Below are 15,242 nucleotides of genomic sequence, written 5' to 3'. Positions count from 1 at the left end.
AAAGGAGAAAGAGCAGGCTTTCAGCCATCATTAGATCTTTGATATATCATTATCAGATGAAATGATTTAATAAGGTAATTTTTGCAATTAATGTTGTTTTCAAGACTAATTGCAATCAATACAAGTAATGATGTTTCCAAGGTTAATTGCAGTTAATACAATGAATGTTGTTTTCAAATCGTGGTGATGTGTTGGATACACCATTGGAGTGTCGTTGGACGTTGGATATATGCGGCTGAATAGCTGAGACTGTTCGGATTCACTAAATTTGTGCTTCTATAAGTAATATAATAGTAGTAGATAGATATATTTCGTTTTTAGTTGGATCTCTTATCCATATGTAATTATGCCTTAAATCTATATAGAGGTACATGCCAAGCCTTGAATTCGTGAGATTCGATTGCTGCTCATATGAACCCTATGGACTGAACTTAATAAAGATAGCACAACTGCCAAAACTGCGCCTACAAATACATGGAGGTGATACCTTCCCCAAACTGATTTCATATTTTAAGATTGACCACCACCGCTCATTGAGACTTTTTTATGTAAGTCTTCTTTGTCGTCAGTGTTCGTCGTCGCGTTTCTATCGTATGTACTATAGTAGTCTTCAAGGGCGTCTTTGGTTCCTGCATCAATTTTGGTCTGATTGCATCGATGGCTCGATTGAGCCCGTCTAAGCTAATGCAGATTCTAAACAATGTTCTGCATTTTGTTTGGTTGCCCACAAAAACCTAAGTTGCATTATAGCAGAAACACTAGCATGATGTTTGATTGCAATCATATGCTCCCCAGATACAATGTGATCATGTTTGGTTATGGGCAAGACATGCGGTGTGGTAACCTCTTCTTGGAGTGGTGAGGTTATCATCACACACACAGTCATAGGCACAACAAACAACACATCAACAGTGAGGAACATAGATTAAAGCACTTTAAAAAAGATAGATTAAACCATAGTCATAACACACGCATACCACATTAATGAACATAATTTAGGACCGACATAATAGTGACAAATACGGTTATAGGCAGAGTAATACATGACCGACAGAGTAAACATTACACATCCTCAATCATTGCAAGGGATCGGTCGTGCTCGCCGCACTTCACCACCACCTCAATGCTAGAAAGTGTTGTTCGTCCTGAGAACGGCTTCGCTTGGGATCATGGTCATGTGCTGGCGGAAGGCATCAGGAGATCGGAAGTAGATCCAACATTCATTGGCCTCCCTGATGCCTTTTGGAGGCTCTGCCTTCTGCCATGACCTTGCCCTTGTAGCAGTTGTTCGGAGCATGATTGTCTATGAGCAACTTGTCGGCAGAGTGCTGCAATGAAGAATATTAGGATGAACACACCACTGACCTACAATGTAAATTGAACTATAATGTTTGGGATCACAATGTGCATGTCAAGGATGATGGCCGTCGGTGCATGATGTCATGTATCACTCCGTTCCTAAATATAAGTCTTTTGAGAGATTTGAATACGAACTACATACGAATGTATATAGACATATTTTAGAATGTAGATTCAATCAATTTGCTCCGTATGTAGTCTGCATTGAAATGTATAAAAAGACTTATATTTAGGAACGGAAGTAGTAGAATGGAAGAGCTGGTACAAGGACCAGAAGTATAATGTGTAGAACCAACTCTCACAGCAACAATCACCCTAATACATGGATTGCACATTAGTTAAGATCAGTGTACACATCACTGCACAGTCTAGGCCTAAGTTATACTACATGACAAAATACAGTACCATAAACTGCGTCCAACTAATCCAACAACTAAAACTAAAACACACCAAAAGAAAATGATAACTACTAGGCCTAAGTTATTTTCTTAACGCCGCTTGGTTGCTTGACGACTCCCGGGCGAAATCTTCTTCGGCCTCTTCCCCGTGGAATAATCCAAGGAGAAGATGTAGCTGCTACGTCATCCTTCTCCCCATGAAAAGATGTCGCAGTTGCATCATCCTTCTCCACCTGAAAAGATGTCGCCGCCGCATCATCCTTCTCCCCGTGAAAAGAAGCCACCGCTGGAATCGCCACCAATGTGTCTTCCTCCTCCTCATCATCATCGGTGACCTCTGCTTCATACGTGGCGTAGCCCATGATCCGGTACTGTAATCTCATCTTCTCCCGCTCGGGCAAAAAGCTGTCCTTCATCTTCTCCAACTCGCCGACGAGAGAAGGACGGCGTTTAGCCAGAGACGGCCAAGCGGGCGGCAGCTGGAACGAAAGTATGTCATCCAGCTCCTCCCGCGGCACGCGGAAAATCTTCTTCTTGGTCTTCTTGTTCCCCACATTCGCACTCCCCCCCTCTCCTCTTCGTGTGAGACGGATGTGATTTGCTAGCGCCTCTATTTCCATATCGACATTGGTGGCCTCCATCGAGCTCTGCACTGGCAAGGGATTGATGTGATTTGCTAGCGCCTCTGTTTCCATGTTGGCACCGGTGACCTTCGTCGAGCTGTTCATCAGGCTGTGCATTGGCAAATGGCGTCCGGCGGAATCGACGTGGTTCGGTAGAAGCTCAGGCGATCTCCAGGCCCATATTTATGTGTGTGTATGCTCCGGCGGAAGACATCACCCACGCTCCGAGTCGGCCTGCGGATCTATCTGCGCAGGAATCGGCCAGAGACTCAAATCGGTAGGTAGGTAGATCTGCACCGAATTCGGATTCCAGAATGAATCGGAGAACCGCGTCCTCTCAAACGTATCTACAGAGGAATCGAAGAGATAGAAGCACGCACGTACCAGCGCAGTCGCCGCCGGCGCCGATCTGCTTTCTCCCCCTTTGTTTTTTTTTGTGAAGGGATCCCCCTTTGTTTGCTCTCGCCAAGGCTGGCCCCGATGGGTGGCATTTGTTATACAGTTTTTTTTTTTTTTTGAGGTGACTTGTTATACAGGTTTTTTTGTAGGCAGGTAGGTTTTTTTTTGAGGCAGGTAGGTATGCCACGCCACCGGCCATACAGAAATTGGGCTGCAGAAGCCCGCCTAGTAGCTAGCGGGCCAGAGTGCGAGGCTCGTGTTTGGAATAAAGTGCAATGGAAGTATATTTCTCAAAACAAAAGTGCAATGGAAGTTTTTCAAATTCTTGTGAAAAGGGAACTTGTGGAGAAGGAAGCTACTGACTGATAAGTTCCATTTATGTTGGTCTGGTGACAGGGCGCTCTTGAAAGCGAGCGAGCGAAGCCTTCCTGGAGCTTCCCCCTTCCCTCACCCGAGAATTGCATTTCCGGAGGATCGATGGAACAAATTCTTTCAGTTGGAGGGAAGGGAAATTTTTTCTTGAAGATGTGCCTTTTCATTCAGTAGCAAGTGTGATGAGCAAAAAGTCGGTGGAATTCCAGGGCTGGACCAAGGGTGACATGTAAACAACTCTAAATTAGCACTGCTTTGCAAGAAATCTCTATCCGGGAAAAGAACCTCATCAGCAAAGAGGACAAGACAAGAAAAGGAGAAGAAAGCAAGGCTGGCAAGGACTACTGCATGAGCTAGTGGCATCTACGGAGTAATATCACATTTTCTTTTATCGTCCGAAATCCAAAGTCGCTAGTCTAGTGACCAAATGATCAGATATTTCAGCTGCATCACGAATCATGACCACGGCGGCCCTTCCTCCGTTTGTGCAATGAGAGACCCTCCTCGCTGCTTCTTGACCGACTCCTCCACGCAGGCAAGCTCAAATCCCTAATGTCACTAGAGTCCGAGGGGCCATCATCGCTGTCGCTAGTCTTCCTGATTTCACTGTGATGCTTCTTCCTCCTGCTGCTGCTCTTGTCATCCTTCGCTCTTGACCTACCAGACCTACTGCTGGACCTTTGATAACGATCATCCTCATCTGGAGGAGCATCATCATTCCTTCCACCTTTACCAACTCCACTGCTTGACCTCGGGAATCGAGTTTCTGCATCTAAATCAACATCACTATTTGTTGCTAGCCATCTATCATCAGGGTCATCACAACGATCACTGTGCTTTCCAGATTTGCCTCTTCTACTACCTTTCTCACCATAAGAGTCATCTTCAACGTAATGTCTCGAGCTACTTTTGGCAATGTGCACTTTCCCTGATGATTTGCCCGCAGCGGTGTAGCCCCTTTCAAGATTGGGGTCATCCGAGGATTGCCTCCGGCTCCTTTTGTGATTATTGTGCCTGTTGGTGGACTTGCTGCCTGAAGGACTTCTGCTCGTGCCAGCATCAGCAAATTCTGAAGGCCAATCAGAACATCCAGACTCCAGACTTTCGTGCCGTTCAGATCTGTGCTTCCTGGACTTGATTTTACCATTGTATCCACGTGCTCCATCGCCATGGCCATCTCTATGTTTCTCTTCATGCTTATGTGCTTGGGACACTCTTTCATTTTCCATGGGCGAACAGTATCTGCCAGTATCATCTTCAATCTCTTGGCCTCGTTGCTCATTTGCTGCAGATGGTTCTCTTCTATCTCGAGTATGCCCATATTTCATGATATGGTTGCTCTGCTCTTGCTTCGAATGTGAAAAAACTCTTGATGAATGCCGTTTATGTGTATCTCCATCCCCATGTCTACTTGAAATATACCTACAGAATCCTCTCATTTTAGACTTCAGTATAATAAAAACTGTATACAGATTAAGTGACTAAAATAATTGAACATGTACCTGTCATCAGAACTTCTCTGTCTCTTCCTATCTGAACTGTGTAACCGTTCAAAATCTGGGGTATCACTCGCCTTGTCAAAAACAGCATCATCTGAGGGACCAAACAGAGCAGCCATCTTCCGAGTCCAGTATTTAGGTGGAGGATTGTCCCAATCAGCCCACTCATAATCTCCACCAGGGTTACGAAAGCAATGAATGAAATTACAAGCAACTCCATGTGAACATGTCTGTCAAACAAGAGAGATGAAACAGAGCACATACATGGTATTAATCATTTTGCCATTTTCAAACTAAAATACTGCTCACGAATATGAATGATGTTAATATGCTTCGTACATGTCAAATAAAACAAAGAATTCAGGTGACAGAGTGTAAACTTAAGATACCTTGAATCTTGACCTCATGTACTCACCACAGATCGCTGACTTCCATTTCGTCAAAGCAACAAACTCACATGTTATCTGAAGAGCAGGAAAAAAAATTCAAGGCAAGCTTATGCAAGAGTAACATATTTCTTATTTAAAAACCAGGAACAGCATCTAAGGTGAAGTATTCTCTGAGATGTAAGAAAGCATTCACAAGAATACTCTAGCAATTCTGCTCACATAACTCACAGTACTTGAGGAACATAACTCACAGTACTTGAGGAATAAAATTAAGTAATCACCTGCTTCCCAGCAAAATATCGACCATTCATGCTGTTGTAGGCAAGAAGAGCTGAATCCAAGGCTTTATAATGCACATAGACATTTCCTCGGAGATGGAATGATCCATTTCTACATACCTGAAATAATATCTAGAATTATTTCTATGGAAAAAATGTTATGCAGAAGCCAAATTTCAGCATAACAGATAACATGAGAAGACTAGAAAAATAACGAGAATCTGTAGATTAAATGCTTAGGCCAAGTCGCATAACCTGAGAAAACTCGTGCTGCATCCGAGGGCCAACTCTGACCAGGATTTAGAAATTCACCATGTCATCTAGTTTAAATTCAGAATTCAAATTTAAATACAGATTTCTGCTTCTTAGTGTTGCGCGCAATGGAACCACTGGTGAATGGTGATAACATTTTTGGTAACCATTTCAGATAAATATGTGTACTAATTCAAGCTAACAAACCACCCAGTTGTTTTTCAATTAACAGAAATCCAGCACAGACCTAGGTCCGAGGTTCCTTTTCCTTTCTGTATTTAGTTTTTACAATATTGGTGCGTAGTCCACGAGACCATTAGGTGGGTGGCATATTGAACTGGAGGTGAGGTCAAAATGCCTATGCAAGTCCGCATTTGAAAAGCCCCTAGGTATAGCATGTGCAACAAAGTGAAGTCGCTATGAACAACTACAGTTAACAAGCTAGCTACCTACAGAACAACACAATACCTTGAGTAAATTATTAGAGAGCCAGCCTAATAATACTATATTGTATGAATCAGCCATAATCAATCATATTCATATCTATATCTCTACTTGTAACTTGTAAGAGTAGAAGAGGCAATGCTTGTTGTGCTGAGCTGGGGTGCGAACAGAGTACATATGAATATTAGAGTGAAGGTGAAGGCGTTTGAGATATGGGACCAACATGAATTAAGGTGAAACTGTTTGTCCTGATTGACTCACAGTGGTGTTGGTTACTTTCAGTCCAAACCGTGCATACATCATATTAATAGCTGGCAGAATTAGTCTCCTAATCACCAACACTAATAATCTCTTAATTGCATGCTTACGGCTCATGATTTAAACATGCATGCTTATGGCTCACGATTTAACATATGTAATCTCCAGGATTTTTTCATTTGAGTGGTTTACTGGAGAAGAAATAAATTTAATGATGCGTACACTTAGGTCTTATAAATATGGATTTCCACAATGTTAGTACACTTCACAAGTTCACATTGAATGTATATTATGGGAACCATGCATTGCACGTGCATGATTGATAGTTGTAGCAAACACATAACGGTAATACAAACATTCTTGAATTAGGCCACTAACCCCATTAAGTAAGAACAAATTATCATCCTTGGAGACTAATAACCAACTAACCTAACCCTACAAAGTTAGTGATAAAGTACTATTCTTGCAACAGACAAAGAGATGCTGCCAGAGGGAAAATCAACTACTCTCGGTAGGGTAGGAAGAAAAAAGAACCTTGAAGTTGACAAGTTCACCAAATTTCAGAAATTCTGTGTGCACGTCCTCATAAAATTCTTCATAGCTCTGTTCAATCTCTTCGTCTGTAAACTGGAGGATGTTACAAAAAACCTTATTAGCTATGGATCAAATCAACCATTCAACTGCAACTTCCACGACCTATGAAGTAAACACGGGAGAAAACACAAAGGGAGAAACAGATAATTAAAACTAGAAAACACAAAAGTAATACTGAGGGCCTACTTAAGCAATAGTTTACCATCAAAAAGTATTTTCTATACTAAAGGGGTTAAAAACAAATTCACCTGTCACCTAATGATCATCAACACGTCCAATAAAAGAACATCTCACAAGTACTATGGGACTGTCAAGGAGCTGCTTCATCAATAATTCTCAAGGCATGTTGTAAACTTTAAATATTGGTGTATTTCCTTTTGAAAAGTTAAAAACATAGCAAATCTCAGCAACACAAGCAACATGAAAATTTAGGATACGGTAGCAGATGAAAGTTCAGGGCGTCTCCAATCAAATGAAACCAACTGGCTGGTTGGTCACTGCTTGCCTCGAGACGGAATTCTTGGAGAATGCATCAATGAACATGTATTATGTCGCAGGTCTGAGAGTAGCCAGAAGATCAAGCAAAACTTCTAAAGAGCAACAGGCACATTTTAACACTTCGAAGAGAACTTACAAAAGAATTAAAGTAACCAGTTATTTCTACCTATGGTTGTTCATTGTACAACACAAAGTTTAAGCTTAATCCATTTGGCTCACTAAAAAATCACTGTAACCAAGGAGGACCTAATTAAGTGATGGACCATGTATTAATGCAGCATGCATGGTTTTTCAAGAACTAAATTTAGAACTAAATTCCACATTGAGAACTAAATTTAGACAGAAATTAATGTGACTGTACTTAATATTTGCCTATTCCTAAAGCAATGGGCCTTCCAAAACTGACAATTCAGATTTTTTGAGATGTAACAAACCTAAAGGGAGGGAGTATAATCTTAAAACAGTGAGTAGGTCAGGAATAAGTATTATAATGAGTATAACTGTCCATGAAAGTGAGGGTGAACAACACTAAAAAGCTGTGCCAAAACACAGAATAGTTCAGGATACCAATTCGTTTGCAAGGGATTGTCCTCTAACAAACCTCAAGCCCTTCATCTTGTTCCAAAACAAGGCCCGGACCATTATACATGTTTTTCATGAGCAATGTGCATGATTTGTCAGGGTAGAAATGAACTCTGCTGCAGCGCACTCCAAAGCGGCAAGCTGCTGTCTTGAGGTAAAATGGGCAATGGGCCTTATCCTACCGAGAAAATAACAGAGTCATTACATTGGTGCAAATATAGGCAAATGTGTTGATTAGATATTGGGATTTGTCTTCCTATATTTTGCAATAGAAGTACATCCTTCCCTGTCTAGCTGAAAAGAGAACCATGGAGTATACCTGTTCAGTTCCGAAATTTGGAGTCTCTTGAGCAACTTTCTCAAGTAGTTCTCGAGCAGACAAGGAAGGTTCTCTCCTCTGAGAAGCAACAGGTACAGACTGAGGTGGCAGCGGATTTGATGTAGGTCTCTCTTCCTGCAAGACATTGTACATGCCCTTTTCAGATGGTAAGTCAAAAACGGATCCTTGAGCAACAGTAAAGAGACAACAAAACTTTATCACAAGCATAAGCTTGACCTCTTGACTTAGTGGTTTATCCTCTGTCCTCTTTGGTATTTTGATCTTTTTCTTCTTCAGAATGATCTCATTTCCTTGCCATATGATCTCCGCTGGTCCATCTTCAACATACTCCCATTCCCCATCATCTTCTGTCTCGTCTCTGTGCTCATCGTTATACTGAAATAGCCCAAGAAGCAACAATAATCAGGACCCATTAGAACGTAATGTATTCTCAAACATTCCACCAGCTAGTAAAACATTTTCGATGAAAACCACACAACACATGCATTGAGTTATCAAAACAACACGCATATATGATGTATCAAGAGGATGGGAATAAATATATCCGATGGACAGCCAGAATGTGTGAAATCACGTGCCATGGACCAAGCATGAGTGTCCTTAAACAGTGAGCTACCAAGGAGCGGAGAACTGAAATGGGGTAAGGTGAACAGCATCATGTGGAAGCATATAAGTATAACTCTAGTCCGGGGAATCCAAATGGGCTCAAACAGATGGCAAGGACAATGGTCTTCTTTTTCATCAATGCTTGGATTTTTAAACCTAAACTTTGCTTCCTCTTCTTCTTCCTGATTAGTATCCTCTTTGGCTTCTTATTATCAATCCTATTCCAATAATTTCCGAGAACACTGGTAGAATTTTCGTTATGCTATTGTTAAGTGACAATTCACATCGAAGGCAGCAAACACCAACCTACCAGTGCTCTTCATGTCAGTTAGACAACATACAACTTAAGCCGTCCCATGTTCCGCAGATTATGCTATTATTACGAAATCAGGTGTGTGTGCAGGTTCATGGACAATAGAAACGGAGTGCGTATCCATTCTAGGTTTGAAGTAAGCAAGCAACTGGCTAAATACTCTAGTTCAGTTGAAGGAGCCAAGGCACTGGGGTAAGTGAGAAGCAGGAGACCTTGTCGCGTGTGGAAGCCTCGGCGGCCCTCGCCTCTTCTTCCGCAGCCGCCGCGGCTGCCTCCTCGGCGGCACGCGAGGCGGCCTTCTCAAGCCAGCGGCGCTCGGCGTCCTCAAAGGCGCGGCGCGCGCGGTCGGACGCGGCGGCCTCGGCCTCCTCGAGCTCCCGGAGGCGGCGCCCCTCCTCTGGGTCGGCGGCGAGCGCCTCTGCCGCAGCCCGCGCGGCCGCCGCCGCCTCCCTGCGCGCGCGCCGGCGGCGCTCCTTCTTCCGCTCCTTCCGCCTCTCGCTCCTCGTCGACGCCGCCGGGAGATCACCGGCCGCCGTGGACATGGAAGCTCCTCGATCCACCCCCTCGGCCTCTTGGTTTTTTTTTCTAGGGCTTTCTCTATCGACCAAGGCCCAGTTCCTTTGCAGCGTAGCAGCTTAACTTAGAAATTCCTTAAGCTACAAGCCCAAAAAAAAACATTCTTACGCTTCATGGGCCTAGCAGAGAATGGCCCAAGTTGTTTCATTCCATTCCGTAGCCCGAGCCTGCTACCGTGCCCACTTTCAGGCCCATCACAGGACCAACCGACCCCAACCTCGCCATCATCGCCGTCGCCCTCTTCACACAACAACGCGTATACAACCACCGAAAGCACAAGGCATCACCACACAGAGAGAAAAAAAAAGAGCACAACGCATCAGCCCAGACGCCGACGCCACCCAACCCAAGCTCTCCAACTCGAAGCGCCCACCCTCTCCGCCGGCGGCGACCGGCCGATGGGGTCCAACGAGGCGGACAAGCCGCTGCGCCGGATCGGCGCGTCGTTCGAGCAGCTCGCGGCCGTCGCCAAACAGCAGCAACAGCCCGCGATGGCGGCGGGGGACTTCTCGCGCGCCTGCTCCAACGTCTCCGTCCTCTTTGGCTGCCTCGGCATCGCCTTCAAGTTCGCCGAGATGGACTACGTCGCCAAGGCAAGCGGCCGCTCCTCCGCCCCCCTCTCCTCTCCTCCCCGCTACCTGCTCTGCTCTAGCTCGCGTCTCGCGATTCCTCCCCCGGTTGGAGCGCTCGGCTGCTTAGGGCGAGTCGGCTGTTCGGTATGCTACTTCGGTGTGCTTGTATGTGGTAAAATTTCTGGTGATTCCGGGGACATTGGTTTCGTTATGTGTGAAGCTTGGGAGGTTTGGGGTGAAATGACCTCAAAATTCTCAACCGGATCGAGTTTGGCGAGTTCTGTTTTGAGTTTATTTTTGATTGGTATACGCTGCATAGCTATGCATCATCCACGTGGGAAGGTAATTGTGTTGATCGCTAGGAGGTTTGGGTGAAATGACCTGTCGAATTCCGAACTGGATCAAGCAGCAATAGTTGGGTGTTTCATCAGGATCGGACTGTCTAATTCTGCTACTGTGTGCTATGCTTGTTGAGGTTGTACGCTTCAGGTGTAGAATATCCTATCCACTTCTGCACTTGAGTTAGTACTACTGCTTTAATTGTATACATCTCTGTTTTAAGGTAATTGTGGTGATCTCCTAGGCTTGTTTAAGGCTAGGAGGTTAGTGCTAGATGGTCTCAATTAATTTTCAACTTGATCAAGCCAGGAATTAGTGTGTGCACATAAGGACCCTTTAGCAAAACTGATTATCTATTTCAGGCTTTCAGCTATTATTTTGATATGCTTGTTCTGATGTATGCTTAAGAGGTGTTGGAGCTTCCAACCTACTTCTGCACTTATTATAGCACTACTGCTTAGCAAACCAAGCGTGCGGCCATTTCGGGTTTCACATGTTATCTTGTTGCAGAAACCTCATATACTCATGCGTGCTTATTACCTAGTTAATTGTAGCATCCCCTTTTCAAGGCTTTTGTTTGCTGGTCTTGTCTGATTACTTCGTCTTATGTGGCTGCAGGTTAATGATTTACTGGAGGCATCCAAGACGATTTCAACATTGCCCTCCATGGTTGAGCTTGACATTCAAAAGGGCACTGTCAGGCAGGCGGGGAGCCATACGAGGAATCTACTGAGGGTTAAGCGTGGGATTGATATGGTGAAAGTTCTGTTTGAGCAGATATTGGTCACAGAGTAAGTTCAAGCTGCAAACGGGATAGTGCTGTCACTTATATTATGTTGTGATTAAAAAAAAACTTACAGTATGCTGTCAACCCTTTAGTTTGCTACTCTTAGATGCCTGTTGAGTAAACGTTATCTGAATGCTCACATTCTCTTCTGTTTTCAGAGGCAACTCCCTGAAGGACGCAGCGTCAAAGGCTTATGCTCAGGTGTTTGCTCCTCACCATGGCTGGGCCATAAGGAAGGCCGTTGGTGCTGGAATGTATGCCCTCCCTTCTAAGTCGCAGCTCTTGAAGAAACTGAATGAAGATGGTGAGTGTGTCCTGATCTCCAGAACACTGTTTTATCTCTCCAGTAGTTTACACATGTTATTACTCTGAACTTCCATGCTAAGCAAGCAACTGATCAGATCACATTGCTTTTTTGGTTGCCTTACAAAAGGCGTAGATCTAATTGTTTGTTTGTATAGATGTTTGCTTGTATTAGAGGGGGTCATATGCAAGTTGCTTTTTGGTTGCCTTAGTACAGTTCTATAGTTGCTCAGGTTGCATGAGGAGAAAATGATTGGGACAAAATATGTCAAAAACACAATAGGTTATCTTAGCTTCTTCGTCTTGGTGTCACTTGATTCTGATCTCGGGTCACTGCCTCTTTTAACCTTGCAGAAAATTCGGCAAGGGCTCAAATGCAGAGTTTCGTCAGGTCGTCTGGACCAGTAATTCTCTACGTCGAAGACCTCTTCACCTCCAAGAATTTAGGGCTGGACTGGTGAGCAAAGCCTATACAGAGAGACTTCCAATGTACTAATGCGACTAGATGGTGTGCTGTGACCTCAAACAACTGTAGCTGGTTTTGGTGTTTTGAGTTCGAGAGTTCAGAGTTGTAACCTAAATTCAATAAGCTGTGCTACCGTGGAGGTTCTTGACGGGTGGATATGGGCGGGAGCCGTTGTTACAAACCTGAAATTCCAGCTTATCTCTGAGCTGTTAAACTGGAATGCTACCCTGCAATGTACTCCCTCCGTTCGGATTTAGATGTCGCGGCTGCTGTACATTATGCATTTTGCAAACATGTCCTTATACTTTTGAATCATTTGAAAAACGCCCCCGTCTCCTTCCTCACTTCTCCACCGTCGCTCGCGCGTCGCCGGCTCCGGCCACCATCCCCCGTCTTCCTCCCCCGTTCTCCTTAGCACCCAGAGAGAGTCTCCGCGCGTCGCAGGACCCAAGCCGCCTGTGCAGGAGACGACCTGCGTCGTCGCGGAGGAGACGCGCAGGACCTCCACGGAGGCGCCTTGCGCCGCCGCACAGCTGCGCAGCCGCCATGGGTGTGCCCTCGCCTACCTGAGCAGCGGGATTGCTCCTAAAGTTCTTCCTCTTTGTCACCTCCCTCTGAATCGTGCCAAGAAGCAGTAAATCGACGACTAGGTCCTCGATTTGGTCCGCCTTGGCCGCCGTCGCCGCGGACAATTTTGGACGCCGTCGCGGCGCTGGGTCTTCGTCGCCGCTCTGGCCCAGGGTCTTCATCGCCGCGTTGGCCCTGCTCAACCTCTCCTCCAAGCCCAGGGTCTTCCTCTCCGTGCTGGCCCTCCTCCGAAGGTCGTGCCCGCCCTCGCCTCTGTTGCTGCTGGTATTCCCCGCCCCCGCCTCTGTTGCTGTTGCTGCTGAATTAAAAAGAACTTGATTGTAAAGCTGAATATTGAATTACTCAGATCATGAGTTCTTAATTGCTGGATTGCTTAATACTTGAAAGATCAGGGCACTGAGTGAGTGATTCTAGTTTCTTGAACGCGTCGGGCTGGCTCAGGGCATTGTCTAGCAGAGCCTTCTTACTGTTGCTGATCACCTCCCTTGATTGTCCCCGGTTCCCAGTTCTTGAGCTGCTTCCCAGAACCAGTATCATTTTCTGCAAACAAGAAGCGGGGTTTAGTCTGAGTTGTGGAGGTAATTGTGGAAACAGGGAAAAAAATATCACTCTCTGAAGTTGTAAAATCTGTCAATCAAATTCACTGTTTGGAGCTGCAGATTGATCTCTTCTTTTACAACGGCCTTAGACCAATAGGTTCCCTGGTTTCTACTTTTTGTTGCAATTTGGTCTCTGTATCATCATTCTGGCAAGCACACAGTACGTATGTTCCTTTTTGCTATTTGCAGAGGATACCAACCAAAGTACGGTACAAATTCAGAAGTGCATTCCTTTGGGTATTAATATTACACGGAATACTGATGGTACACATGATCCTTCAATCTGAAGGTAGCACTAGAGAGAAACAAGATAGATACACACATGCTTAGGATTCGCAACCGGCGGATGAGGGCAGACGATCTTGACATCCTTACTCATCTTCCTCTTGAGCCACCGGCAGAGCTCGGCCGGATCCACCTTGATGTTTATGAATACTGAATACTTGATGTTCTGTACTGAATACTGAATTAAAGAGAACTTAATTGCTGCTGGTATTAAACAGAACTTGAATACCAAATGAAGCTGGATTAAACAGAACTTGAATAGAGCTTGAACCTTTGCATTATGCATTTTGCAAACATGTCCTGAATGCAAAATAAGTGGTACATGTCCTGAATGCCAAATGTCATTCCACTGTTCCACTTATCTAGGAATTGTAAAAGAAACAAAGCTTTTAACAGCTGCTCTTTGTTTACTCTCAAGTCTGAACAAAAGACAGCATGGTGTAGGCTCAAGCAAGCAGCCCATCACTACCTACTTGTTCTGCAATAACCAATGAAGCAAATAACCAATGAAGCAATAACCATCAGTCTAGCAAACAATTCTTGTGGAGAGAACTATTTTCAGGTGCCTCTTTGATTTAGCTGATTTAACTTGACCAGAATGTTCTTTCTTATTGGAACATGAACAGTTACCTGAGCAAGTGCTCCACCGCCGCAATGATGTTTGGGATTGATCTTAACATGAGTCCTCCACAAGATGATGCCTCAGAACCTGCAGATCAACAGGAAGAACAGAACAGTGAACAACAATACAACAATGAGGAACCAGTCAATAATGAAGCAACATGTACAGTACTACCTCCAAAACTTTTGCATTTGCATTTCATTTTCATGATCTACTCCTATTATTTGCAATAGCTACATGACTTATCTTTTGCTCCTTATTTGACAGGGGAAGAAGCAAGTGGTGTAGAGGAACCAATTCATGAAGAAGCAAGTGGTGTAGAGGAAGCAATTCATGAGGAAGCAAGTGCTGTACAGAAACCAATTCATGAGGAACTCACAAATGAGGAGAGATATGGTATTTTTTTTGCACTCATGGTGATCAACACCCAAAATGGACAAGTTCTGAAAAAAGACAAGCAGGTCATTGCTAGCCTACTCGATACAACCATAAGAACTGTTGAGAGAATATGGGAAAGAGCTCTTAAACAGATTGAAAAAGGGGAGAAAGTTGATGTCTCAAATCAAAAGCCAGGTAGAGTTGGCCGCAAGCGGAAAGATTTGGATCTGTCGAGGGTGGTGACAATCCCATTGAACAGAAGGAGAACATTGCGAGGTCTGTCAAAGGCATTGGGTGTAAGCTGCACGACCTTACACTCAAGGTTCGAGTGGGGTCATTTGAGGCGTCACAGTAATAAGTTGAGGCCCCACTTAAACCTGTCCAACATTGTAAAGAGATTGAAATGGTGCTTGGCTATGTGTGAAGATTATTGGTCTGCGACACGGGAATTAGACAACATAGCCTACATGGATGAAAAGTGGTTCAACATGACTGGGGAGGTGAACAACTACTATTTGCTTCC

General features: G+C 44.4%; 1 protein-coding gene, 1 long non-coding RNA gene and 1 pseudogene across 2 annotated transcripts in view; 1 reads left to right on the top strand and 2 right to left on the bottom strand.

Annotated features, from left to right (window-relative positions):
• Positions 1-1,657: 1,657 nt before the first annotated feature.
• Positions 1,658-9,831, bottom strand: LOC123105306 (zinc finger CCCH domain-containing protein 16-like; annotated as a pseudogene).
• Positions 9,832-10,072: 241 nt separating this feature from the next.
• On the top strand, positions 10,073-12,503 carry LOC123105305 (accelerated cell death 11). Its single transcript, XM_044527350.1, has 4 exons — positions 10,073-10,373; positions 11,310-11,482; positions 11,637-11,782; positions 12,136-12,503. Exons 1-4 carry the CDS (start codon positions 10,179-10,181, stop codon positions 12,240-12,242), a joined length of 621 nt encoding a protein of 206 aa, XP_044383285.1. The 5' UTR covers positions 10,073-10,178; the 3' UTR covers positions 12,243-12,503.
• A 436-nt stretch (positions 12,504-12,939) lies between these two features.
• LOC123105307 (uncharacterized) overlaps positions 12,940-15,242 on the bottom strand; it is a 4,137-nt gene continuing 1,834 nt past the window's right edge. The window contains exons 3-4 of the long non-coding RNA XR_006450787.1: positions 13,757-14,428; positions 12,940-13,375 (exon numbers count right to left, since the gene is read on the bottom strand). This is a non-coding gene — a long non-coding RNA (uncharacterized lncRNA). The remainder of the gene's footprint in view (positions 13,376-13,756; positions 14,429-15,242) is intronic.

This window comes from Triticum aestivum, chromosome 5A, assembly GCF_018294505.1.
Source record: "Triticum aestivum cultivar Chinese Spring chromosome 5A, IWGSC CS RefSeq v2.1, whole genome shotgun sequence".
Lineage (NCBI taxonomy): Eukaryota > Viridiplantae > Streptophyta > Magnoliopsida > Poales > Poaceae > Triticum > Triticum aestivum.
The sequence above is the reverse complement of the archived record's forward strand: the minus strand, read 5'-3'. Positions and strand labels throughout refer to the sequence as shown.

Bases quoted from the DNA above. Each gene is read 5' to 3' on its own strand.
- LOC123105305 (XM_044527350.1), top strand. From the start codon at position 10,179: ATGGGGTCCAACGAGGCGGACAAGCCGCTGCGCCGGATCGGCGCGTCG. The intron at 10,374-11,309 runs GCAAGCGGCCGC...ATGTGGCTGCAG, and splicing joins AGATGGACTACGTCGCCAAG to GTTAATGATTTACTGGAGGC. The intron at 11,783-12,135 runs GTGAGTGTGTCC...TTAACCTTGCAG, and splicing joins GAAGAAACTGAATGAAGATG to AAAATTCGGCAAGGGCTCAA.